Below are 26,009 nucleotides of genomic sequence, written 5' to 3'. Positions count from 1 at the left end.
CATTAAATACAAACAAATCTAGAAACCAATGTAAAACTTAAATTCAAAGCAATACAGCTTAAATAGAAAGCTACCTTTAAACTGCATGAGCACAAGAATACTGTTGAAAGTAATGAAAAATAACATGGGCATGACATACAACTCATTGTACCCAATGATAGCTTTTGTACAGAGACTGCTTATACCCTGGAAGCATTGCTAATTTATGCTTTATACAACGAGAGGTGCTTCAGCTATTTGCAAACCCAAGGAGACTCTAGAAGCCAAACAAGGCATACTCAAGGACAAACACCAAGGCAGCACCAACCCATGTTTCCAAAGAATTCACCCCTTTGTTTCTGCACAAAGTTAACAATCAAGTGGAATCTCTACCTTGCTTAACACTTCCCGGACTCACAAAACAAAGGATTGTGCAGCCTCTCTCAAGAAGCAGGTATTTAAAAAACATGTCACAAGCCCAACCTGCTCTTTTGGAAGACTTTGGAAATGCAGTTTCAACAGAATCCCAACGTTCTGCCCACTACTGTGGCTTTTTCTCCTTTGGATTTCAGAACTTGAAGTGGGTTTATTCTGAGTTTCCCTGTTTCATTCAGTTGCAATGTTGGGCTTGATGCATAGGAAGCACAATGCCAGCACTTAAAAAATGAGACACCAATGCTCTTCAGTCCTGCCTACAAGATAAAGGATTTCAAATGCAGACTAATGAAACCTTCAGATCATCCAGTGTTATAAGCAACATACAGGATAGAAGAACTGGACGGGAAAAAAATATCTTAAATCCTTAAGGCTGTGGGCTTCGCTTGTTTTAAAACAAGAATTAAATGCAGCTGCAAGGAAACATACCATCACAGTTCTGCACTTTTCCCTGCAAAAGGGAAATTAAAGACCATTCAAAACATTTGGCAAATTTGACCAAAGGAGGAAATGAATGACCATTCTGTTCTACAACACTAAGTCATCTTCAGCTTAGCTGAGCTTTAAGTAGAAGTTGTCACAGCAGTTAGATCATCTGACAGTGATAGCACAGTCAACACAAATGAAGCAATAACAGGAACAACCCCTGCTCTGCCAGTAGCAGTCGTAATAAAAAATGTTCTAATAAACCAAATCTTACTGCAATTTGTTGAAAAATAAAATACAAAAGTACAAGCTAAGTTCAGCTAATTATACATTTCTTTACCTTGATGAAGTACTGATGGGTGTGCACAAACACCTTACCATCCAGAATCCAGAGCAGTTTTCCTGTGACAGGAAGGTATTTTTTGCCTCTCAAATCCTACCTTTCCTTTGTGCTACAACAGACTAATTACACTGCTCCCAGGAAGGAATACAGGGTCTCTATCTGTTTGGCTAACTAGAAAAAATTAGATGTGGAATGAGATGACAGGAGACACATGTCAGAGCTGATAAGGAAGCAGACACCACTAAGATTGGCTTGGTTAGCCCATGCTGAGAAGAAGCAGAAGAGGAGTTGCTGAGATGAGGAGACAGATGTCAAGCTAGAAAGAGGATTACTCAGAAGAAAAGGAGAGGTGAAAAAAAACCAGTGCCTGGGGGCAAAGAGGCTTTAGTTGAATGCTGATGGACAACAGTGCCTAGTGAGCCAAAGAAAGGACCAAGGATGAAAAACCTTGAATGAGACTGAGTAGGTAAGAACAGGACAGGGGACAGTATTCCTCTGACAGACATATAGAAAAACAGGAGAGCAGCAGGTTAGAAGAGATGGGAATGAGATGACTAATAGCAAGCACACTTTGATACAGGAAAGGAACCCACCTAATCATGAGAACGCCTATCTCAGTCCAGAAAAAACTTTTAGTTCAAATGGTCAACAGCAGGCAGATACACCACCACATCAAAAAAGGGTGCATGGTGTAGCAAAGCATGAGGCAATACTTCCAAGACAGTGTTCCAACACCACCTCCACAGATACAAGACTAAGGTCCCTGACATCTGATGAGTTATCTTGTAGTAAACTGTCCAGTGGGCTTTGAAGCTTTGTAGGCTCTCAGTGGCAGAAAGATGAGCTCATACACACACTGTGAAAAAAAACATACAACTATGCAATGACTTCTTGTTTACTTGAAGCCTGAAGCCTGCAAGTCCCATTTGATAACCAGAGGTCTCATGCTGTAAGATGGGGTGAATGACCATTCCTCACCCATCTTCTTCAAGCTACTCATGACTTTGCACAGAACTGTCATTCTGTTCAAGCATCTCCATCCTATGCTACTATATATTTCTTATGACCAAGACTAGAACTGCACACAGGGTTCATAAAATACAGCAAAGTCCATAACTGACACAGTGGTAGAATTATGTTCTACATGTTGTTCCCCATCTCCTTCCTAATAACACCTAAGACTGCTTTTTGGCACTAATTAATCTATGTTTTCACAGAGCTATTAATACCCAAGGTCTCAGTCCTGGTATGTTAGAGTCTACTCACAACATCACAGCATACACTGAGGTAAGATTAATTTATTTTGTGCTTCCCCCATGTACACTGCCTTTACTACATCAATTTTCTCCTGCCATTCAAACTCCAGTCAATCAATATCAAATTCTTCACAGTTTGCTTTTATTAATTCTACCTTGAATAATTCAATGTAATCATCAACTGGGTCACCTCACAATTCACCCACTTTTACAAATCATAAATATTTTCAATGTCATAGGCACAACAACTGATCCCTTGAAATTTTACTGGTAACCTTTCTCCACCTTGAGAATCGACCATTAATTCCTGTCTTTTTTATCCTTTTTCTTATTCAGCTACATAAGAGTTTTCTTTTCTATTCCACGGTAAATTAATTTCTTTAATAGCTTCTGGTAATGGACCTTGTTAAATTTCTTTTGACAAACCAAAGGAGACATACTATCCATTTGTTAAGCTACTCCTTTAAAAAAAAGCAGAACCTTTTCTTCAGTATCATGCTCACTGACAAGACCAATATTTCTAGATGTCCAGCACTTCAAAAAAGCACCACCACCCCCCAAAACAAGCTTACGGAAAAGTTTCAAGGATTTTCTGTAGCATCTCTTAGACATATCCAGTAATACCCATCAATGACTCTTTCTTTGCAGTTAACAACTGCATCAAATCTGTTGGCAAACCTCCCCTATGACAAGAATGCATTAAGCATGAGATCTTACCACTGCTTTCAGTTAGGTGATAGAAATCTGTGGGAAGACATTCCATATGCAAACGGATTTAATGACATGTGGTAAGATGTACACTTCCTTTCTCCCCCTCTCCCCATCTTTCCTTCCTGAAAGGCTAAGCAAACAACATCCTTTAATTAGCAGAATTCTCCCATTGCAAAATTAAGTACTATATGTTGAAGGAAACACCAAAACAAAGGATGAATCAGATCCGTGGCACTAGGAAGATGCTGAGATAGAAAGTTCCAGGTTTGTCTGTTCAAAAGCTGGATGTGTACAATGGACAAGCCATGAAACTTATTTTTATGTAGGAAGGATTAGAATGACATGCAGTAACTAAGGCTGTGGGAGACACTGAGGTAGGAGGCCTGAAGAGCACAAAGAACAGCTCTATCAGGTACACAGAGGGCACAGTGAGGGCAGAGGAAGCCATTCCACAATAGCAGCCTCTATGAGGGAAGCCTCCCCTCCACAGGGAAAGTAGATCTATGGTCAGGAAGCCACCTTCGCATACTCCTTTCCTAATTTATGAGTACTTTTTAGCCTTACTAATACTTGATCAGCAACCCTTTTTGTGTGTTTAACTCATTTTATATAAAGCACTGCAGAAAAAGCAGGAACGTGCTGGGTTTAATCCCTGACACATTCAGATAGCCTGGAGAGAATTACAAGAGAAGAAAATTTAGTCCAGCTAGCACTGGTAATTCAAGCAGAAAACTGATTCATCTTTTCAAGTTCCTAAGCATAAAAAAAAATATTTAAAAAAAAAAAAAAAAAAAAAAAAAAAAATCAGAAACAGTATTTACTACAATTTGTAATGCTGTCTTTAACAGATAGCTATGAAGAAGACTAATCAGTGACTGCTTCCTGTGAGCTGCTCCTGAAGGGTATACACAGCACTTTTTTTTTTTAATATTTCTGTTTTGTCCATTGTAAAGAAAAACCCCACATTTTCAACATTTAGATATAAGGAACTCCTTTACTGATTTAGGAGTAGATCTGCAGAGTTGTTATGTTCCAGATCTCAAAGAGTTTTTGTGTTGTGACCTCTTACACAAATCCTTTTCTTACTAAAACCTTAGTCCAGTCACCAAGCAAGTAAAATCTATGTACACTCTAAAAATGCACAGAAATACACCAATTCGTATTTATTTCTTCTTAAAATACACAAGTAAGATGTTTTATATTTAGTCTCAGTCACAGATAAAGGCACATTCTCCTCACCACCCAACCGCTAATTTTGCTTTATCTCTTCAAGGTTTCCAGACCTTCCGCTAGGATTTGGCTAAACCAACAGCTGAACTGATGCTTGGCTCAAGTGAGGAGGTGGAAGTCTCCAGAAAGAGATCCATGACTGCCTAAGGGAGTTTTCATGCTACGGGTGGGCTACCTCATTCAATATTACTCTGCCCACTTGCCACCTCTTCCTCCAGCTGATGATATTTTGTCTCCTGAAATATGTCGAAGGTCAATTCAATGATTTATGTGGTCCTACTCTGCAAAGAAAATACTTGGAAAAACACAGTTATAAACCACAAGGCAATACAGCTGCTCAGAATTATGAAAGAAAGATAAGCTCATTATTGTTTGGATGAATGATCAGTAACCCAACTGATGCTTAACAGCCACTTTTTTTTTCCTCTGTTATGGAAGCCGACCATAAAATTTGACCCAACAGAGTTCAGGTGTAACACAAAACCATTTTGCTTCACTGAAGCATGTTAAGGACTGCTCTTGATCTCTCTGCTGTACAGAAGCACATTTAAGAGCACGGGTGATGAACTGAGGCCCTGGAGTCTCGCTGCAGTTACCTCAGCCACAAGGGCACAGGGAGAGGAGAAAACTGACCCCCGGCACAACACGACAGAGCTGCCAGTGTGCAGCCAAGTGAGGTTTTGGACCTGGGCAGGGACCTGGCTGAGAGCATCTGCCAAGGCTTTGCTGCAGTGGAAGGAAGCCAGTGTGTTAGGACACCTCGTTATTCCTGCAGTGTTTGCGGTTCCACAAAAAAATGTGCCTAGCCTGTGCAGGCAGGGCTTCCTCGTCCTCCTGCCAGCACTAAACCAAAAATACCACTAGTAGGCAGGAATACTGTCTGTGAGGGGGCAAAGAAAAGAGAGGAAATATTTCTCCCAGTGAGCAGTTGTGCCTTTTATTGCACCTAGGATTTCTCTACCAGTGGCCTCCTCACTAAGCAATTCAGATTGTCACTATTTTTGGAGATCCTCTCCTTCCTGTCAGATAGCACTGTCACTAAAAAACCTAGATGTGATGTACTCATGTGGGCTGAAACTAAGTACATTTTTTTTATTTTAAGAAAAGAGTGTGGTGTGAGGCTTGTCTGCAACACTCACATGGCTGAGCTGAGACTGAGGTGAACTGGAGGCGGATTGCTAAACTAGCAGGGACAGGAAAACTCCAAGACAATTATTTAAAGTCATTCTGTTGATTCAGTACTGCATGGAAAAGCCTGTGGAAAGTGCTTCCAAAGTATCTGGAAGAGAAGCTTTGTCAGTCAGATACAGATACACTGGAAAGTGAGCTGAGAGGAGAGGAAAAAAAAATTAAAAAAAAAAAAAAGTGCTGCCATGTAGCAAAAGTAAACAGGCACTTCACATGCTTGTGTGGAAAAAATCCCACACTAAAAAACTGCAAGTTAACTACCAAATGAAACACAAGAACTGCCAATTATAGATATATCTATGTAAATGATTCATTCCAAGTATAACCTTGGTGATTTCTGTGGTATAACTGCCTAGGCATGCGTATCAAAACTTGAGTATGCCTCTTCTTTTGACACCAGCAAGTGGGTAACTTTACAAGCTGTTAGAATAATAAAGCATGACAAGTTAATAAATACTTTCAAAGATGCTTATGTTAAAGCTAGAAAGAGAAGCCAGATTTTTCAGTGCATAACCAAACAGCAAAATGTACTTGTCATATAACCTAATCCACTTATTTATGAACAAACAATTGCAAGTAATCATGTTTTGATTGACAGAGGCTACATACATAATGATATTCCAATACATTTGGATCCTTCAAATGCTGTCTGAATACAGTCTTTAGCAGCATACATTAACAGGATAATGAAACAGAATCACATGTGAGTATGCAAGCAAGCACTTTACACAGCACAATTAATCAATGCCCTGGTAATTACCCCACCTTGCAGTTGTTTATCTGCCATACCCACAGGTCGATCCAAGAACATCTGCATAATTTAGTTTCTCTTCTCTCTCCAGGGCTATGATGCACAACGAGCAGCTAGGCTGGAGTGTATTTCACCAACAGTAATTAAATGTTATCTACTTAACAAACTATAGCCATACATTTACCCAAGGTATTCAAAGAATCACAGAGCTGGAACAAGGATTCCTGCTCCCACTGCCAGTTGAGAACACCGAGTAAATTACCTTATTTTACAGACCACATTGCACAAATCCACCAGCTGCTTTTTCCTCAGGCAAGAAGTGGAGAGCGCAAAGAGGAAACGAGAACCAATTACTGCCCACACTGCCCCAACACGGGCAGAAATCCTTCCCCTCCTGCTGCAGCCGCTGGCAGATCTCCCTCCAACCTTAACAAGGCCGGGTTTGTGGCCAGGATGTTTTTCAAGAATGTTTCCCATAAAACAAACTCAAAATTGTGGCCTTCTCAACACTGCCTGATGAAGCCCTGGAGCTGTGCCTCACAGCAAGCTTGCTGTCACCATTTTGGAGGGCTCAGTCTTACAGAAACCTGCTTTTTCTGTGCTGCAGGTATGTGAGCACAGACACCCAGCACCATGCCAAGGAAGCACTGCAGACCTTCGCTCTTTCACCAGCACACCGCGTCGCACCAAAACACATTTGTGGCTCTATGTCAAGGAGCACACTCCTCACCCAAATAGTGCCATTTAGCCCTTTTATCTTTGTATTGATAAAAAAAAGCCCTCAAGTCCAGATTTTTTTCCCCTTGAACACAGGTGTCAAACATAAGAATTCAAGAGATGTAAATATTCACCTAGATTTCTATTTCTGTTATAAGGTGGATAACAGAGTTTCAAGCCATAATAAGCACTCACTGGGCCTTGTCATTGACTAAAAAGAGAAAGATAAAAGCAGTCTTAAAAAAAGCCTACTTAAAGTAGTCTTAAAAGCCTTCAATGTGTTCAGAAAGGTAACTAAAATTTACTCAACAATTTTCCTTTCACAAGAAGCTTCCCTACCTCAGTGAACTGACACTGTGCAGTAATCTCCCATGTCCCTGGAAGTGTGCAGCAAATACATTTTAAAATCAGATTTATTTAATGAGAACATTTTTTTAAAGCTTGGTTTAAAAAACATTGTGAATCCCTGAACACAGGCTCAAAATAATACCTTAAAATTAAATTAATTTTTTTTTCTGTTTGGATTCAATTAGAACTTCTTCACAGGATGTATTTATGTGGTCACTGCAGACACACATGGCTGACTCAAATAAGGGACTTTCATTTTGCCACATTTACAAATATTACTTTCATGCTTTAGTTGCTGCCACTTAAGAAAAGAAAATACAAAGCTGTGTAATTCAGTAAATCTGCTCAATATTACTCAAGTATATTGCTACAAATAGCTGCAGTAACTACCATCATGCATGTGTCTCAGAGAAAAAACTCAATGGAGCATCCAAGTCCTGTAGCAATATGCTCTCTAATGGTCTCAAAATGCCTTGACTGAAGACCAGGATGCAAGTGGACTGTGAAAATGCTCTGGCCTGAAAGTAGAAACATTTCTGTCACTTGCCATTTCTCACCTCTGTGAAAAATAAATAAGATGGAAGAAACTGTAAGCTGACTCCATGTACTGAAAGTGATTCTCACAGCAAAGTAAAATTTCTAAGACTCAACCCTGCTGGATCAGCTGCTCACTGCCAAACTTCCTTTTGGCAAACCAATTCTTACCAGAGTCAATGGATTTAATGGTGGTCAACATCAAGAGTCTACTTGACCTAAAATTACTGCCAGTTTCTGACTTTGGAAATTGCCCACTAGCAGCTACCACAGGGATAGCCGAGGCACACACAGAGCTTACAGGCAAGATATAACCTTTGAAGCAAATTATTTTTTAGCACCGAAGCAGTACTAGTAGGAGATTAAAAAGTTCTGTAACAATTAAGATTTAGGAAAAAGTATTCCAAATCATTACCCCCATATTGAGCTGCTTATGCAAGCTACAGGATTAGTTACAAAAAAAAAAACCCAAAAACCAGACCCAAACATTATATTGTATAAAATTATTAAAGAAAATAATCTGTCATCACAACTAGGAAACTCTGCTGGAAGGAATTCAATCTGCCTCCAGGCTACCTCCCTGACTTACAAGGAACCAATAGTACTTAAGGTATTTGAACACAACTTTTAGACTACAGACAAAAATCAAATGAAGAAATTAAACAGGTAACTGGCCAATGGGAAATGAACAACCTTTGTTAAAAACCCCAAACCACACTTTGTTCCTTTAAGACTTCGTATCATTTCAGAGGGTCTGTTTGTCCCATGACCTGTTGGCTCCTTATCTCCACAGTGCCGAGCCTGGAGAGGAGAATGCAGGCTACCACTAACAGAGGAAGAAGAGCTGCTGGGTACTAAGAAAGCCCAACTTCACATGATGGGCTGGACTTTCAGCCTCATGAGTGGGAAAATGACCCCCTGTTCCAGCCTCCTTCTCTAGTGCACTTTCAATACAACATACAAGGAATTCCAGCTTTAACCACACACATCAAGTAGAAGGCTGGTTGATGGGGAAATCACAGAGGATCTTCACATTCAAATTTTTTCCTCCAGTGAAAGTCATTATGTGGCTACTCTACTCACAGCAAGCTACTAGCAACACCAGTATTTAAGGCTTTAGTTTCTGCTACTTTTATTCTTTTTTAGGGTCAAACAATGAACGGCAGCGTAGGAGAAGGATGACAAACACAAGTGAGGGCAGACCCAACTGCATAAGCCTCAATTACAAGGAAATCAGATGAAAAACAACATATGGGGGATTTTAAAATATAAAATAGGAGCTAAGGGCAAAGTATTAATGGGCACAAGGTGCTTAAATGTCTTGTAAAATTTTTGCCTCCAGCAAGCAAAGCCTATCTGGCTACCTAAATCAGCAGACATTCAACTCCTGATCATTCTTCATTCAAAATGGCAAGTCATGAAAGACACCTTACAAGTACAAGTCTAGTTCCTGACACCTGCAGGGAACTGCATATAATTCTGTTCATAAATTTATTAACTTCCTTTTAAAATACTAGACTTCTTACTCCCTTTACCAGAAAACTGTTAGAGCTCTTCACTCTTGAAGAAATTTCCTCATAATTTCCAGTTCAAATTTATTCATAGCCAATTTATATTCATTTGCTCTTGTGATGACATTGCCTTTTATCTTAAATTAGGCTGTAAGTTCTTCAGGGCACTGACCAAATCTACATAAGTATAGACTGTCCTGAGCTTAATAGTTCCCTGATCATAATTCAGAGCTTTGCTTGTGATGACAATATAATAAATATTAAAAAATAGTTTTTATAATTCCAATAGTCTGATCTTCTTTCATCACCTCTCTAATTAGTGCAAGTGCACTCACGTGGAATTTGATCAAGTATATCATGATGAAACTGAGAGGTAGGTTCTGCCCCACCTCTAACAAGTTACTTATCTGGCTCTACAAGTATATCAGCACTACAAGATGATGCTTTTATCTTGACTGAGGAAAATGTAAGAAAACATGGCAACGAATGGGCAGAATAGCATGTCCCTTTTAGCGTTAAAGCTTTTGGTGCAAGTGACCGATTCAATTCATACATATAAATCTGAAAAAACACACAAAGCACCAGGTTCCTTCCCACAGTCAGGATTTGTATTACTAGAAGTAGGTTCTTCCCGCCATCAAAAGTCTTGAATTTGGATTCCCCTTGAACACTTTTGCTCAGAAAAAAATTCTTACCTGCAGTAGCACCAGCAACAATATACTGCAGGTTTTAAAAAATGCCTATTTCATATCCATAAAAGCAAGCTATAAAAGCTTTACTGAACAATAAAATTTCCCTGATACTACTTGGTACAGATTTTGCACATCTGCTGTTTTGGCACCCTTGCCCACAGAGGTAGGATGCTTGTTAGTTACTCTGCAGACCCATTTTTAGGTTGACACACTCACTGCCTGGGAATCAGGCAGACAGTGCCATGAGTTTTTCCTGTTCTACACAAATGAACAAAAATTCTAGAAAGGCCATACATTTATCTGGATCTCTAATTATTTATTTCCAGAATAACTGGCTTGAGTTGCTTTCCACACATTTTCACTGAAACCTCCCCCCCCAAGTTCCAACTCTGAACTCCAACATTTAAACTCAGCAGCCAATTTATCACAATTCAAATGGCAGTGTTAAAGCAATGTATTTAAATAGCTCATGGAATAATCTCAAGAAAATGTTTGGCCTAGAATGCTAATGAAAACAACAAATTGATATGACTCTGTTTTCTCAATGCTGACAGAAAAAAAGGTTAGAAAAAAAATTAAGGAGCCCCTTTTAAATTGGTGAATCAATTCAAAGCACGTAGGACAAAGGAGAGAACAGAAAGCAACTGCTAGGAAAAAAAAGTTGCAGAAAGAAACACGGGAATGTATAAGCTTTTGCTTGCTTTCAATAAAAACAGATCCTTATTGTCTTTCCCACTAAGAGATCAGTCATTAGATATCAAAAAATAATGGGATTAATGCATTTATTTTGGGAAAAGTTCATGAACAAAAAAAAATGAAACCACAAAACCAAACCTGTAAACTGGGTGCACATATGCATGTCTTTTGGGGAGGAAAAGAGGAGAGAGGATAGATAATGACAAAAATTAGGGGAGTAAACAGAAGCCTGGTTTGCAATCACTCATGAAAACAGTACAGGGAACAGCAGAAGTATTCTTTCTCTCTCTGGTTTATGTAGTTCCAAAAGACTGGACAATTGGACAAAACCCACCTCAAAGAATACAACAATACAGAGACATAAAAGTGATTTACATAGATTCTTTATCTTTTTCATAAAGAGACTGAAAAACTGAAGAGCAAGAAAAAAACAGGTTGAAATTCACTCACCCAAACACCTGTAGGGAACCACAATATGCGGGTGACCATTGCACTGCTTCCACCCCCTCTTGCACCAGTTCTGGATGGTAACTGGCTGGTTGGCTTCAACGACATTGGTGATTTGTAACTCAGGGTAGACCTGGCATTAGAAGTACAAAAAAATGAGAAACGTTATCACAAGCATGCACTCTGGGATATGCAATACTGTTACACATGTTTATAACACGGATATCACTCATTTTCTTATCTTCTCTCTCTTCTGCTGTGTAATACGTTAGGGTATAAGGATATGCACTTACCTGGAAAGCTGGTGTGTTTGTTCATCAGTAAAAATATTTGGCTGCCAGATCAGAATACAATGGCGGTAACAGCAGGCTGTGAAAATATAACTTGGCTACTTGCTTAAGCTAAAGATCAGCTGAACAGGTGTTTCATAGTTGACTTCCATGTCTATCCTTGCAAAACTTCATATATTCAGCCTAATTTCCATATATCTAAAATTTATAGCCTGTCCTCATGCTTATCTCAATAATTTTAATATTACAGTTCTCTCCCACTGAAGTCTATAAAGTATTAACAATCTGTTGCATCAGTTATTCATATTTAGGTTTACATCATCAATATAAACCTATTTCCAACTTTACAAAATTGCTGAGATCAAAATTGCGTTCAGTTCTGGGCCCCTCACTACAAGGAAGACATTGAGGTGCTGGAGTGAGTTCAGAGAAGGGTAACAAAACTGGTGAAGGGTCTGAAGAACAAGACCTGTGAGGGAACTGGGAATGTTTAGTTTGGAGAAGAGAAGGCTGAGAGGAGACCTTATTGCGCTCTACAGTTACCTGGAAGGAGGTTGCAGGGAAGTGGGTGCTGGCCTCTTCTCTCAAATGAACAATGATAGGACCAGAGGAAATGGCCTCAAGATGCATTGAGGAAAAGTTTAGACTAGATTGGAGGAAGAATTTCTTTACCGAGAGGGTAGTGGTGGAATCACCACCCCTGGAAATATTTAAAAACTGTATAGATGAGGCAGGACATGCTATAGTGAGTGATACTGATATTGATAAATAAATATTTTATTTGGGGAGAGGGGGATGTTGACAGTTGGAGGTGGTGGTCTTAGAGGTCTTTTTCAACTGTGATAATTCTGTAAAAATCCTACTGGTTCTTAATACTGCAATAGATTTATATACCCACAACCAAGGCAGTATGACATAACCATGCCACCAGCAAACTGTATGACTAATTCACTGGCAAACCACAACTTCAGCCAAGCTGCATATTTGGCTTTTTATCTCCCTCAGACTATCCCATCCATTTTTAAATTTTACAGTCAGCAATGGCCTCTTTCACCAAGGATGGTTCTTAGCTGCTGATCTTTTTTGCAGACCGCCCTCTCAGTCACCTCCTACATGTGTGTTTCACTTCATTGGGAGCACACTGCCTTGCACCATGCTGCACTTTAAGCTATGGAGGGATTTCAGAGCAGGCAAACCACATTCTTTATGGATAGAACTTGAAGGGAATGTGTGCTCCTGGAGCTCACCTAACAGGCAGTTGATCTACACCACCAGGCTTGAGCTAACCAAAGCCAAGCCTGCAATGCACGCCCAGCATGGGCACTCAGCCCAGCTGCTGCACTCCCAATTTTCACCACCATCACAGCAGTTGCTGGCACAGCCTATGGGTCCCACTTCTGATTTTTCAAATTGGCAATCTATCAGCCCTAACATCAAACTCAGAAAGCACTAGTTTTCCTTTGTCTGTCCTCAAGCAGTCCTTACCAACTTCCACATCAGATGTGAGGATTTTGGTGGACTGAAAACTACAGACTACTCATACCTAAGGAAAAACAGAAATAGGAACAAGCCTAAGGAAAAACAAGTAATTGGCAATGGTTCAGAAAAGGAATATAATCCCAACCAGAGAGAGATGAGTTGAGATTGAGTGAATTCTGTGTGTCTGAAAGAGATGCTTGGAAAAGAACCTCCACATCTCTCCCTTGAGGAAGAGGACTGATCTCAGTCGTATTCCCCTCAAGCACACAGCACCCCAGCAAGCCAGTGCTTCCTGGCACTCCCCAGGCTGAAAGTTCAAAATGTAACTGTGGTAAAATAAAGCAAGCAGGATGCTTAACTGCAGCTTCAGTACAAGCTTCAAACTTTAAAAGACACTAATGAACAACAGTATGGCCTTGGTCAGATTTGAGATCAATAGTGTCTGAATGAATGTGGCCTGGTTGTGATGGACCAGTCCTCAGGCCTCATTAGCACTCGGCAGGGAGTGAGGGCAGTGCAAGCCCCCACATCCTCTGACAGCATTCCAAAAGGACTGCAGGAGAGGATAGAGACAGTGATAAGGGTCTACATACGGCCTAGGGCCATACAGAAAGCAGGACTGGGGAGCTGCTCCAGTTGCTCAATCTGATATTTCTCTACCATGCTTACTAAGCACAACAGGGCTATGAAACAGGGGCTGCATCGGTGCATTAGGGAGCTCCACGGACACAAACACTCCCCCAGTGGCTGTCCCAGTGCTGGATACAGGACCAGTGATTTTCTGCTCTCTCTCTCTTGCTTTCTCTTTCCTAAAATCATTAAGTAACCCCATTTTTTTTCCCAGCTTGAACACACACATATTGTGACTTCTGTCATCTAAATAATCAGCCTTTATGCTTGCATAGCCTGATCATATATAATAATTGAGGCATCAGCTTTTATTCCTTCCGTAGTTCTAATTAAATCTTATATTCAAATACAGACCTTGAGTGTCATTTCACCTTAATTCGATCAAGTGGTATTGGATGGTCAAGTTTTCCCTATAGTTTGGTTACCCTCTCTGGGAAACCCAGGCCTGGAAGGAGGATTGGATCCCACTGAACCTAGGCTCTTCTCTGAGAAGGAGACTAGAAAGCAAAGGGGTACAGTCCAAATCTCCCTGGGCTGTCATCTGGGTTGTGTTACTGAGATGAGGATTTGGATCTAGCTGTACTCAGGCTCCTCTCTGAGAAGGAGACTGGAAAGCAAGGACATAATTCAAATTCCTGTGTTTACTGATCCAGGACATGACACTGGTCCACAGCCATGGTCATAACACAAAGTAAACAAAGCATGATTGGAAATACCTGGGAAGAACCTCTTACTTTTATTAACAGACAGGAAGGAGTTAGTATAAATGTAAAATTTAACTCTCATAACATCTTAAGGCACAAAACAAGACAGTAACAGTAACAATGCCAAGAAAAGGACTAGACAGAAACACTACTTAAACAATCCACTTTATGCTAAAGAGACTGAACAGCAACCTTGCTTTCTATTACAAAGCAGCATTTTTTAATCAGATGCATCTTGATTTATGTAAGCACATCACATAAGCCATCTGATACATTTTTGCCACCTTCAACAGCACCCTCAGCTCACTACAAACTAATGGTTGCAGTGCGTGCAGAGGCTTCAGATGCAGCCTTTTGTGTTGACCCAGCAAATGAAATGCAGTTTACTTCAAAAAAGCCCACAGAGTAGAATTGAAAACTTAAGAGTTTCCTGCACACAGAAGATTGTAGCTGTGCTTTGCTCCTTTTGTCAGCAGGTGACCAGGACTCATCGTTATCATCCACATTACAAATATACCACCATTTTTTCACTACTCACAGAAAGCAGATACAGAGGCACTTGCTGCTCTCCCCCAGCTCCATCAATGCTTCAAAGACTGAACTCTGAACTGAAACAGCAAGGTTGCAAATTCAAGGAAAGCTCCCTTTCTTCTTCAATCTCTTTATCTTTCACCTTAGATCTGCCTCTAGTTCCACCAAACAGGTCTGCACATGTTCGTGCTCTTGGCTCATCACAGCACTGCCAAAATGGATTAGGATGTCACTGCGATGGGCAATTTCACACCTCAGCTGCTGTGTAAATACTACACTGCCAGGCACTGTAGCTGCCTACAGAGCTAGCAGGCAAGATGCTACAGAAAGGTTCGATTTTCTTTGGACATTACATTTAGCATGGTCATGCTGTGCTCCTCCAAGTTCATACATCTGCAGACATCACATCTGAATAATTAGAGCCCACAGTTATGTAACACCAGATGCTGTCACAAAACACACGCTTGATAAATCAGAGTCACGGACATGTTCTAATCAGGACCTTAACATTCCTCGGGGTTAATTGTCCCTTGTCAGGTACAGAGGAAATTAATGTCTTAAACAAAGACCACTTAAAAAAATTTCACAATGGTTCGATTGGAATGGTATAACAGCAATTTAGAAAAAACCTCAAAGCTTATTTTCATGCATCCAGAGGAACATCAAGACAGCTTTAAAATGATAGAAAACAGGATTCTGAACCATGAGAACAAAGACATGGTACAGTTGCTTTCCTGAAGAGAATTTCTAACAAGCAAGAGTAAACTATTACTGTAGTTCCTTATCAAAACAGTAAGACTGGGGGGATTGAAGGGAGATATATAATATTTTTTTTTACTACTTCCCAAAATAATAAATTTAACTTATGGTTAGTACAGTGAACCAAATTCTAAGTAGTTAACAGTATTTGTCAAAAGGGCACAAGGATGAAAAAATACAAAGAAGGCTCTTCTGTTTCTGCATCACTTACTAAACTCCTAATTTCATTTGACAGTTCACACAAAGATCTGTCCACCCTTCACAAGAGAAAGCAGGCTTTGAATTTCATTATCAATAGGTTAATGCCAGCAATGCATATGTGCTGAAGAAAGTTCTCCTCGCTAGACTAACATAAGATATTTGCTCTGAATTGAAGTGGGACCTACTTAGTGGCACAGAAAAATGAGTGTCATATTTATTTATAGCGTCCCTAATGAGACACCACTGCTTCTAAGTCAGAGCAAGCAGCTCCAGAAAGTTACACGACATCCAAACTTCCAGTATTTTCATAACGTGATGTAGAGTAACTCCTTGTATTTAAGAAGTGGTAGAAGAAACAAAGTCAATGTAACCTAAAAATTTTAACTAGCCATCAAAAGTTACAGCTAGATTCCATTTTCATTACTAAGTTAGTTCCCTAACTTCAGAAACAAAAAATCTTTAACGCCTCTTGACTCAGGCTACTGAGGACATAATGTAATCTGGTTTACCCTAGTGTTTACCATTACCATGTCTGATGACACATGGATTTAGGACAAAAATTTACATGTGCTCAATAATAGAAAATGCATTCTGATCTGTCTATATACAAAAGTGCTGATGATCCGATAGTGACAACATTACAACAAACTGGTTGAATATGTTACACAACAGTTGCTTAGGGATTACTTTGAAACAAATCTGGGAAAAACAAGAAGACAGGGCAGAGGAAAACATTCAAGCAAAGAAGCACAAAGGCCACTGCAGCTGCCCCTCCTGCCTGTGGAAGAAAGAGCAGCCCAGAGGGCTCCCAGCATGGCTGGCACAGGCAGGTGCATCCCCCGGCCCCTGGTGCACAGGGAGCACCAATCACTCATGTGGGACAGGAAGGGCAGCTGGGGCAGTGGATGACAACCAGTGGCCAACACTATCTCCCTGAGATACACTAGGGGCAAGAGGCATGGGAGGCATGGCTCCTGGAACACCAGGCCCAGCAGCAGGGGCAGAGGCTCATGGATAATTTGGAAAAAGTTCAAAGAAGAATCAAAGAGCAATAGTGAGATCATGTATCCTGCACAGAGGAAGTGCTTGATTCCAGAAATAGTCCATTTAATCTGGACAAGCCTAGCTGCAGTTTACAACCACTTTCAGATATTTAAAATTTGGTAACATCTTAATTTATCACTCAAATAGCTAACAAGATCAAGTTGCTGAATAACGCTGAACAGGGTTCAGTGATATTGACCAACTGCACCCCCAAGAGTGCTCCTGCAAGTATCCTACCCACTCCTAGAGGCTGCTCTGTTAACATGGAAAATGCCTGCCTACATGGATACCTGTATCCATTGCCACTGCAGCGATACTTGGAAACAGGTCCAATGAACAATGCCTGCCATCTTCCATGATAGTCCCGATTCATACAGAGCCACCAACTGGTTGAGACTGGAAGGGACCTCACCCTCCTGCCCAAGCAGGGCCACCCAAAGCTAGTTGCCAGGACTATGCCCAGATAGCTTTTAGTATCTCAAGGACTCCACAGCCTCTCTCTGGGGAACCTCTGCCAGGGTTCAAATACCATCAGTAAATACAAAAGAAATGTCCAGTAGATACTTCCTTTTTTTTTTTTTTTTGTTTTTTTTTTTTTTAAATAGTAATCAATCCTTCATATATGACTATAAAAATAAGTTTCTCAACCTAGTCATACACACTCATCAAAAGAAAAACTCTGCACACCTTGGTGCAATCTTGAATTGATACTTAAGCATAATAATTTAAGACATAAGTCATATCTGATACTTGAAGACATTTAAATTCAAAAACACAGTACTTCACCTCTTGATACTATTCATTATGCCCCTCATCTTCTAGATCGTTCATAATATTGCTTTATTGTATTTTCAAATAATTTTTGAAAGGTTTACAAGGTTAGCTAATGATTAGGAGGTTGATGGAGTTATTTCAATTTCTGCATTTTCTGAAGTACTTATTAAAGTAACAAGAGAAATAAGTATATGTAACCATTTACCTCTGTGCCTTAAATGTACAAAGAAATTTTTATCATTTCAGTGAAGCAGTCTGCTAACAGTTACTGCAAGCACAAAAGAATACCTACATTTAATAACCAGTGTTTAGAAAGACTGGTCTTAAAATGCTCGTGGAAAATGTCCTTTGACAGCAAGTCTGAAGGACAGCTAAACAATGCTTCAACTATGAAAAAAACCCTTCAGTTCCAGATTAACAAATTATATACGGATCAAAACTATTTCTATTCCATTCTAGAATATGTCTTTAAATAAATAAATAATACAGAAAAAATCCTTTTGAGGATTTTCCTGCCAGGGAGTATAAAGCAACTTCCCTGTCAAAACCACAGAAAGAAACAAAAAGCTGCTTCTCAGTATTTTGCATGGGTATGTTACTGAAGACCAGAAACAAGCAGACACACTGCAATCATTTTCAAGCATTTGGCATGTCCACATAGAGGAAGAATATGATAACTGTTCCTGTGTGTCCGTGTACAGTGTCTCTGTGAGCTTCCCCATCTTGCACCTCAGAAGCAGCGATGCTGCAGAGCCCCAGCTGTCCCTGAGGAGCTGCAGCAGTAGTGGCATCACATGAGAAGCAATGACACTGCCAACCCTGAATAAAATGCCCTGTTCCCAGTCTCAGAGTCTGTACCTGGAAGATAGACAGCTATACACAGATTCAAGTTACACTGCATGCCAAGTATAAAAATACTGTAGTTTATTATTGGTTTTTAGGACTACTTTTCTGTATTACTTCGGAGGGTTTTGAATATTCATCAATTAAGATCTAAACTCTGAACTGGGAATGAGAAGCAGGGAATAAAAAGCCCCAGATATTTGCTCCTGCAGTTTCATCAGCACAACACTGCAGGCTTTTGCACTAATTTCCAGCTCCCACTTGGGAAGTGAGAACCCTTTTAACTTTAAGTTTAAAAGAAAATAGAAGTAATCAATTCTTAAAAGCAACACCACACCCAATTACTCAGAGTAAATATATAAAACCAAGCTGAGTGTCTTCCAAACTAGACAATTATTTCTTTTAATTCAACTCTGGGACAACTTTCCAAAGCCATAATACTTCATATCTTTAGCCACATCACCCACTATCCACCCATTATATCCTTCAGCTTTTAATGGCTTCAGCCTCACTAGCTGTGTCAATCCTCAGGCTCACCTAGGAGTTTCATGTACTGCTCTTGAAACTATCTTAAGAGTTCATCTGACAAATCATCCTCCTCCCTTCCAACATCTCAGCTGCTTCACAACTAGGCAGAGCTGCTGGTCAAGGGCTTCACTCACTATTTTAATTCCTTCCACACCAATTTTTGCCTCTTAATCCACCCATTCTGACATCATGTCAGTTCCTGTTTCCAATCTGTCTGGTCACCCTGTGATTCTCGAGTCCCATGCTAGGAGACAGATGCTCTATCCTCTTATCCTAAGCATCTTTTAAGCCTCCTCATCTTTTTCCTCCAAGTGTAAAAAGCCAGCATACATTTCAGCACTCAAACTGGTTTTCTTCATTACTGATCCTATCCCATGGAAAAGAAAAAAACAAGAAAAAACCCCACAAGTGTGTGTGAGACGAGCTGATGAACCTTCTAAGCATTATCCATGGATAGGGGGAGGAGATGGGAGCAGAGAAGGAGGAGAGATCAAGAGGCTGCTGTGGTTTCACTCCTGGACATGAGGACATAGACTGAACTCTGTGAGCAGGGAATATAGAAAATCCTCGTATAGTATCCCAAGTGCTTTTGGTATTGAGAGTGGTAGAAACATGAGCTGGTTTTAGTACAGTGGCCATTTGGGTTGGTTCACCCATCTGTACACAATTCCTTCTCTGAAAAATTCCTAACATGCCTTTATCTGGAATTTCACGGATGGCTGCCACTTACCTTGCAATTAAAGCATTCAGAAAAACTCCCAGATGGGAGGAAGCCTGCTCTGCCCAAATTCATGCACAAGGCTCCATGCATTAACACAGATTTACTTGAACAGTCCCACACCAGCTCCTCTCTGAGTGCTTTCCTCTGCACAAAAAAGGGAGGGAGAAGTCTATGGATGCAAAAATAAGGCTGCATGGTCAACCACATCCTCCTCACTGCCTTTCAAGTCTTTGATTTAATAGCACAAATATGTTTGCATGCAATAGGAAAACCAAACCAAAAATCAGCCCTGCCAGGCAAATGCTGTCTACCACATCAGGTCTCTAGAGTCTCTCTTGTATAATTACAGAGGATATACAGCTGCTCATACTGTAATATCTCAGAGTAAACAGGATTGGACTTTTGGTCTCTTCTAAGCTGCTTCTTTGTCTGCCTTACACACTTCTTGGTTTAAATGCAGCAAGAACTTCTGTTTCTCTGTAGACAGGAATTTTTATTCACAGAGAGACAGCAAAGCCCACTTTGTCATGGCCACCATAAGCCTAATCAAGGTTTCACTCTGCTCAAATACAGACACAGAAGATGAAACCATTAACAGGCAGATGTAGTCTCTACTGATACTCTGATGAGTAACAGATCTGGGAAGTTTTGGGGTTTAGTTGATTGGGGTTTAGTTTTGGGGAGGTTTTTTTTTGGCTTTCTTTGATTGTGCTTTTTTTTTTTTTTTTTTTTTTTTTTTTTTTTTTTTTAAATAAGTTGCTACAGGAATAAGGGTAAGTATTAGAACAGTGAGATAGACTAATACCTAGCACAGGTTAACAGGATATTTTTTCGTAAAGGATGTCCTCCCAAGATGGAAAAAAACACATACACAGAAGTAGTTAAAAACAGTAATTTAAAAATAAACTAAACCTCCCCCTCTAGGCATGATGCAAGATTGCACCTATCCCATTTCCTCTTTAAGAGCTGCTTAGTGAGCTCTGTCACTGTATCAACAAGGTGGAATAGGTAGAGAGTTTGGGTTTGGTTTCCCAGATTCTCCTGCAGGTTGCCATCCCTCTGTAACACGTCAGTGGGAGAAAGGCCCAATACATGAATTGCCAGTGATCTGTTTAAGACAACTTACATATAGAGAGGGTTTTCAAACTAAATTGTGTTGGCTACAACAGCAACATCCAAGGGACTGCCATAAAGGCTCAGATACCTGACCTGGACCTTCAGGAGTGGTCCTTTGCAGGACTATTTTTTTAAAAAAGCTAGCATTAAAAGGGAAAAAAAAAAAAAAGGCAAAAAACCCCCAAACAAACAACAAAGTCTGACCTGTCTTTTTCTTGTATTTTCATGATTTAGATGAAACACTGTATTTCATCTAAAGCCTGAAATGCTTCAAAAAGGGCCATCAAGGAAAGCACCGGTTCTCACGCCAACAACTTCTGCCCCAAGACAGAGGACTGTTTTGAAAGCATTCAATTAAGCAATTTATTATCTTTGTGAGAATCACTACAACTGGAAATTTAAATTTTTTTTTCTCCAGGTTTTGAAAGAAATCCTAAATGTATATGGGCTACAGTTGACATTTCAAATCACAAAAATTACCTGAACTAGTTTTGCAAGTTTCACCTACAGAAACATCCTACCATCCATCAAATGGGAACATATGTGACTGTAACTGAGTTTAGGTATGTTAAATCACAGTACAAAACATACCTAAGCAGCAGCATATAATCTACGAAAATATACTTGAAAAAATGTAAGTGTTCTCTGTTCAACTATTTCCAAGTTCCACTGCTTATGAAATGACCTACTTTATGTCAAAGTTGTCCTCGGGGCCGTGCAAAAACTGTCACAAAGTAACAGGCCTGGGAACTCATTTTTAATAATCTAATTAATTTATGCATTCTTGAGTTTACTGAGGAACTAGCCAAAGGGTAATTTAATAATCTAAGAGCCTAAATTCAGCTGTATGCATGCCCCAAAAGACAAATGAGACTGTGATTTCCCTTTTCATGAAATGAGCTTCAGGCTCTAGTACCAAGAATGTGAAGTGGTAACGTAAGGTCATATTCTGAAACAGTGGTTGTACTCCATCATCCAAAATATAAAAAAAACATACGTGGTTTACTTCTGTAGTGAAATGAATTACAGAAAAAGTTCAGGAAGCATGTAAGTTGGAAACAGACTACACAGTGTTCTAAAATGCAACCCAAGCTTTAGAGAAGTTAAAAGTTGAACAAGAGGAACAAAATTGCAGGAAGCACATCTGCAAAAAAAATTCAGATCAGTAACATTTCTTGTTTGTGAACAGCAGAGCAATGTACATTCCATGTGTTGGACAGATCCTTTGACACAGGATACACTCAGTAATTAGCTAAATGGCTTTAATATGACATTACTTTTTTCATTTAAATCAAGCAGCGTTTCTTTTATATATAATCCTTGTTCTTGTGCATGAAATATACATTACGTGGACTATAGCTTTAAAATACAAACACAAACCATTTAGTACCGGTAGAAAATGGTATTAAAGTTTCCTACCTAAAGAATTCACATCTTCCTTCACAATTATTTATAAACTTGTATTTTTCTCAAAGTCTTTCTCCTAATATTTGGTCCAGATTAATCAGAACTGCCTTATCACTGTCTCACACAGACAGTTACTTTGTCTCCAAAATGCTCTTGTAGGACTGTAAACTGAAGAACACACAACTGAAAATAAATCAAGCACTTCTTACTTCCATCACTAGTATTATCTACACCTCAGATCAAACCAAGTTCACTATCAAGGCTCACCTATAGAAACTGTCACTAAGCATTTCTGGAGTGAAATCTACTCAAGAGAACTGCAGTTTGGACATGCTATCAAGAGAGATGTTGACTTAATCTTTTAACTGTTCACATGTGCTTAAGTTGCAAATAGGAGACTTTATGAAATAACAGTCCTCCAAAGCAGAGACAATACATTTCAGCACTGAAATTTGAAAGATAAGCTGAACAAATGCACGCCAGCATGATTAAACCTACATGGACTTATTCAGGACTTCATTTTAAACTTGCACCATCTTTTAATCTGAAATAATTTTCAAATGGAGAAAAATCCTTAGAATAAAAATGTTTGTATAAAGATATGCCCCATACATCCCCTAGAAAAAAAAAAAAAATCACTGAGAAACCAACTATTGGAAGTACTTCAGAAATTTGGACTTCAGGAGACCTGGAAAGCTTCCACAACACTTTTACTTACTTCACGTATTCAATTTGCCACCTGCAAATGTCTTTGAAACAAAGCTTGGAAATTTGTCCAAGAAAGATGTAAAAACTTTTCCTTATTTTGGTAAACTGGTTGGTACTTTCATTTTCAGTTGCTAAATTGGACTGAAAACAGCTAATCCAGTTTTTCTGCTAAATACTATAGTAGATAAAGAATGAAGCCATCATCCAGAGACCATGAATGATGTCCATGTGGGTATTTAACATCTCCCCACCATCTCCCCGTTTGAAAATAAAGGCTTTCAGACAACCTGTGCCCTGGAGTCCATAGGCATCTGCAAGTTTGAAAGTAAAGCAAGAAATGAAGTGGCCATCATTACCTGTGGTTTACCATTGAGTGAATTCCTGCCATCTTTTTCCTACAATAGACTTTGTAGGGAAAAGTCTACAGTGCCAGACTGCACACACAGATAACACCAGGAGTGAGAAGACTGAGTTAGCTGTGGGTCTGAGACACTGTCTCCCAGGGAAATTCAGCTGTGTAACACTCAGTTTGCCCTCTTTTTTAGTACTATAGTATTATCTCATTACTGTATTTTAACCCAGATAGCAGAAAATTCCCCTCTTTTGCAGTGTTACCAAAGCAGACCTACCTGGCTTCGTTTCTTTTCTGTCACTGAGAAAATAAGATTAAACTCTCATCCCCTCAGACCCATACCCATGCTCCACCACTGCACGTTCACCGCAGGCCCTGGCTACTCATGAGTTGTTCATGCAGCACAGAAGAGCTTAGGGACCAAAGCTCTTGAGCAATTTTATCACTGACAGTTAATAAACATTGCTGCAGAGCTTGGATATGGAAACTTGTAGATATAAGGAAGGGAAAGGTTCTGACAGAAGCTTCTCATAAATTGTTATAGAAGCAACAGATCTAGATGTGCCTGAAGTTCCCAGATATTAGGCTTACTATAGGCATCTGTAAATTTCACAGAAGCTTCTAAGAGGGTTGAGAACTGAAGAAGAGACTTCCTCAGTGCTCCATCCCCCACTGAAAAAAGAAGCTAAACATTTTCTTGCCAGCCTTCTGCCTCATGCAATCTGTTCCCATACAGATGGCTAAGCATTTCTGAGGCCTTTTACTGCGTGCTCCACTGAAGTCAATGGGAACCCTGACACCAGCTTCTCTAACAGAAAGATTGAATCCATCAACCCAAAGAAAGCCAGAAAAATGAAAAGTCCTTTTTTTTTTTTTTCCACCTTTCTCCTACAAAAGAACAATCTCAGATGGATTTGGATGGCTGCCTAATGGAGAATCCAGGACTTCAAATTGCTCCCAATGACTCAACTGACCACAGTGATGTTCATCCCTAAAGAACAACAGTTGTGGCCGTAACATTAAGTCAAATCATACCCAATAAAACTTGAAACCAATATATGCAAGACCTTATACTCAAGCAGAAACAGGATGTGCACTTCAACATGCTCCAAGACATGTTGAGCAAAGGGAACATTAGAATAAACTTAGTAATTCCAAGTCAGTTATGAATCTTCTGAGATGTATCAATCCTGAATTTTAAAGCATAGAGAAGGACAAGTAATCCTGCATTTGTTTTCCAATTCAAAACACTGTGCAGCTGAAACATGCCCCTCTGCACCAAGCATCATGCCAGCAGAACTCTCAAAGTGCTCATAAAATGGACGAAAATTCAAGCCAAGAGCATAGAGCACCCATCTAAGCCAGATACTTTTTCACAGGGTCGAAAGAGCAAAATATCATTGTGTATTTTCAGTCCAAGTACTGTACGAATCAGGCTTTCACCATGAAACAAAAAAATTGATGTCAATTTAACATGAGTACCAGTGTTAAGAGTTTGCTGACGGTGTGACAGCTACTTGCCAAGCTATTGCCACTCTTATCCTGGGTGAAGTTCCTGTGTTACTTGAAATCTGAAACATGCAAGCTTGGTAAGATGGTCATCAAACGTGATACAAAACATATTTCAACCATTTCCAAAATACACGGGAGGAACAGGTAAATACTTCCATCATCTTAAGATTTAGTATCACCTGCACTCCACAGACATTTGTGATCTTCTTCTACAGCTGTAGGATCCTTTGCTCTTGAAGAGAATAACAAGGACACTTGCAATAGGATTTAATTTCAGCTGAAGCTTGCACCCTGTTCTCACTGAGGCACGATATCCAAAGACATACAAAGACATTACCATAGCAAAGATACGCTGGGCTAATGATATGGTAAAGTTTAAAATCAGGAAAGAAAGTGTATCAATGGTTGAATATTCCTTTAAAAACCGAATTGAGAGAGCAGGTCTAATGTGTAGCATCAGTCCTCTGCCTGAGGATTCAGTTATCATATGTCTGATCTGCCTGATGCTGGACACCAGAGGGCTTTGCACAAAAGAAGAGCAAGAAGAGAGCCCTACCAGGCAGATACACAAATACTTTTCACAGATGAAACAGCACATGAGAACCCTCAGTTACTTTCACTGCTTGAAGGTACAAAAAAAGTTTCAGCATGATACAGATCAACATTTCCAATTCTGAAGCTAAGAAAGCAGAAGAGGACAACACATGCTGAGTACACCACTGACAAAAGGTGTTGATGGAGTTTACCAAGTTTACAAGAGACTGCTTCTCCTTGATCACTGTGTAACAATTCCTCAATTAATTTGTTGCTTGAGGCCACTAATTAAAATGTCATTGTTATGGTTGCATCCAACTAAACAAGCTCAGAGCATCTCAAGAACAGGACACACTGCATGGGAAACCTCAGCAAAGGGATTAAAGAAAAGAAGAAGAAAGGGGCTTCAAGTACTACCAAACTCAACCTTTGGCATAAAACTGTCTTGCTCTTCATCACTGAAAGGGTTTGCTCTTCATCATTGAAAGGCTTTGCTACAACAGTATTGAACAGATTGGCATAATGGATACTAGAAAAACATTTTCTGAATTAATTGCTGTACAAACAGGTATACTTGGAGTCATTATGGTGACTGCAACTCAGTAGCAGTAA

The 26,009-nt window shown here is 39.7% G+C and overlaps 1 protein-coding gene across 2 annotated transcripts in view; it reads right to left on the bottom strand.

Annotated features, from left to right (window-relative positions):
- Positions 1-26,009, bottom strand: part of APP (amyloid beta precursor protein) — a 208,222-nt gene that overhangs the window by 126,671 nt on the left and 55,542 nt on the right. For both annotated transcript variants that reach the window (XM_071755155.1, XM_071755146.1), the window contains exon 3: positions 11,268-11,397. In XM_071755155.1, the coding sequence (XP_071611256.1) occupies positions 11,268-11,397 (130 nt within the window). The remainder of the gene's footprint in view (positions 1-11,267; positions 11,398-26,009) is intronic.

The sequence above is a fragment of the Heliangelus exortis genome, chromosome 1 (genome assembly GCF_036169615.1).
Source record: "Heliangelus exortis chromosome 1, bHelExo1.hap1, whole genome shotgun sequence".
Taxonomy (NCBI): domain Eukaryota; kingdom Metazoa; phylum Chordata; class Aves; order Apodiformes; family Trochilidae; genus Heliangelus; species Heliangelus exortis.
Note: the sequence above shows the minus strand (reverse complement) of the source record. Positions and strands in the feature narration are given on the sequence as shown.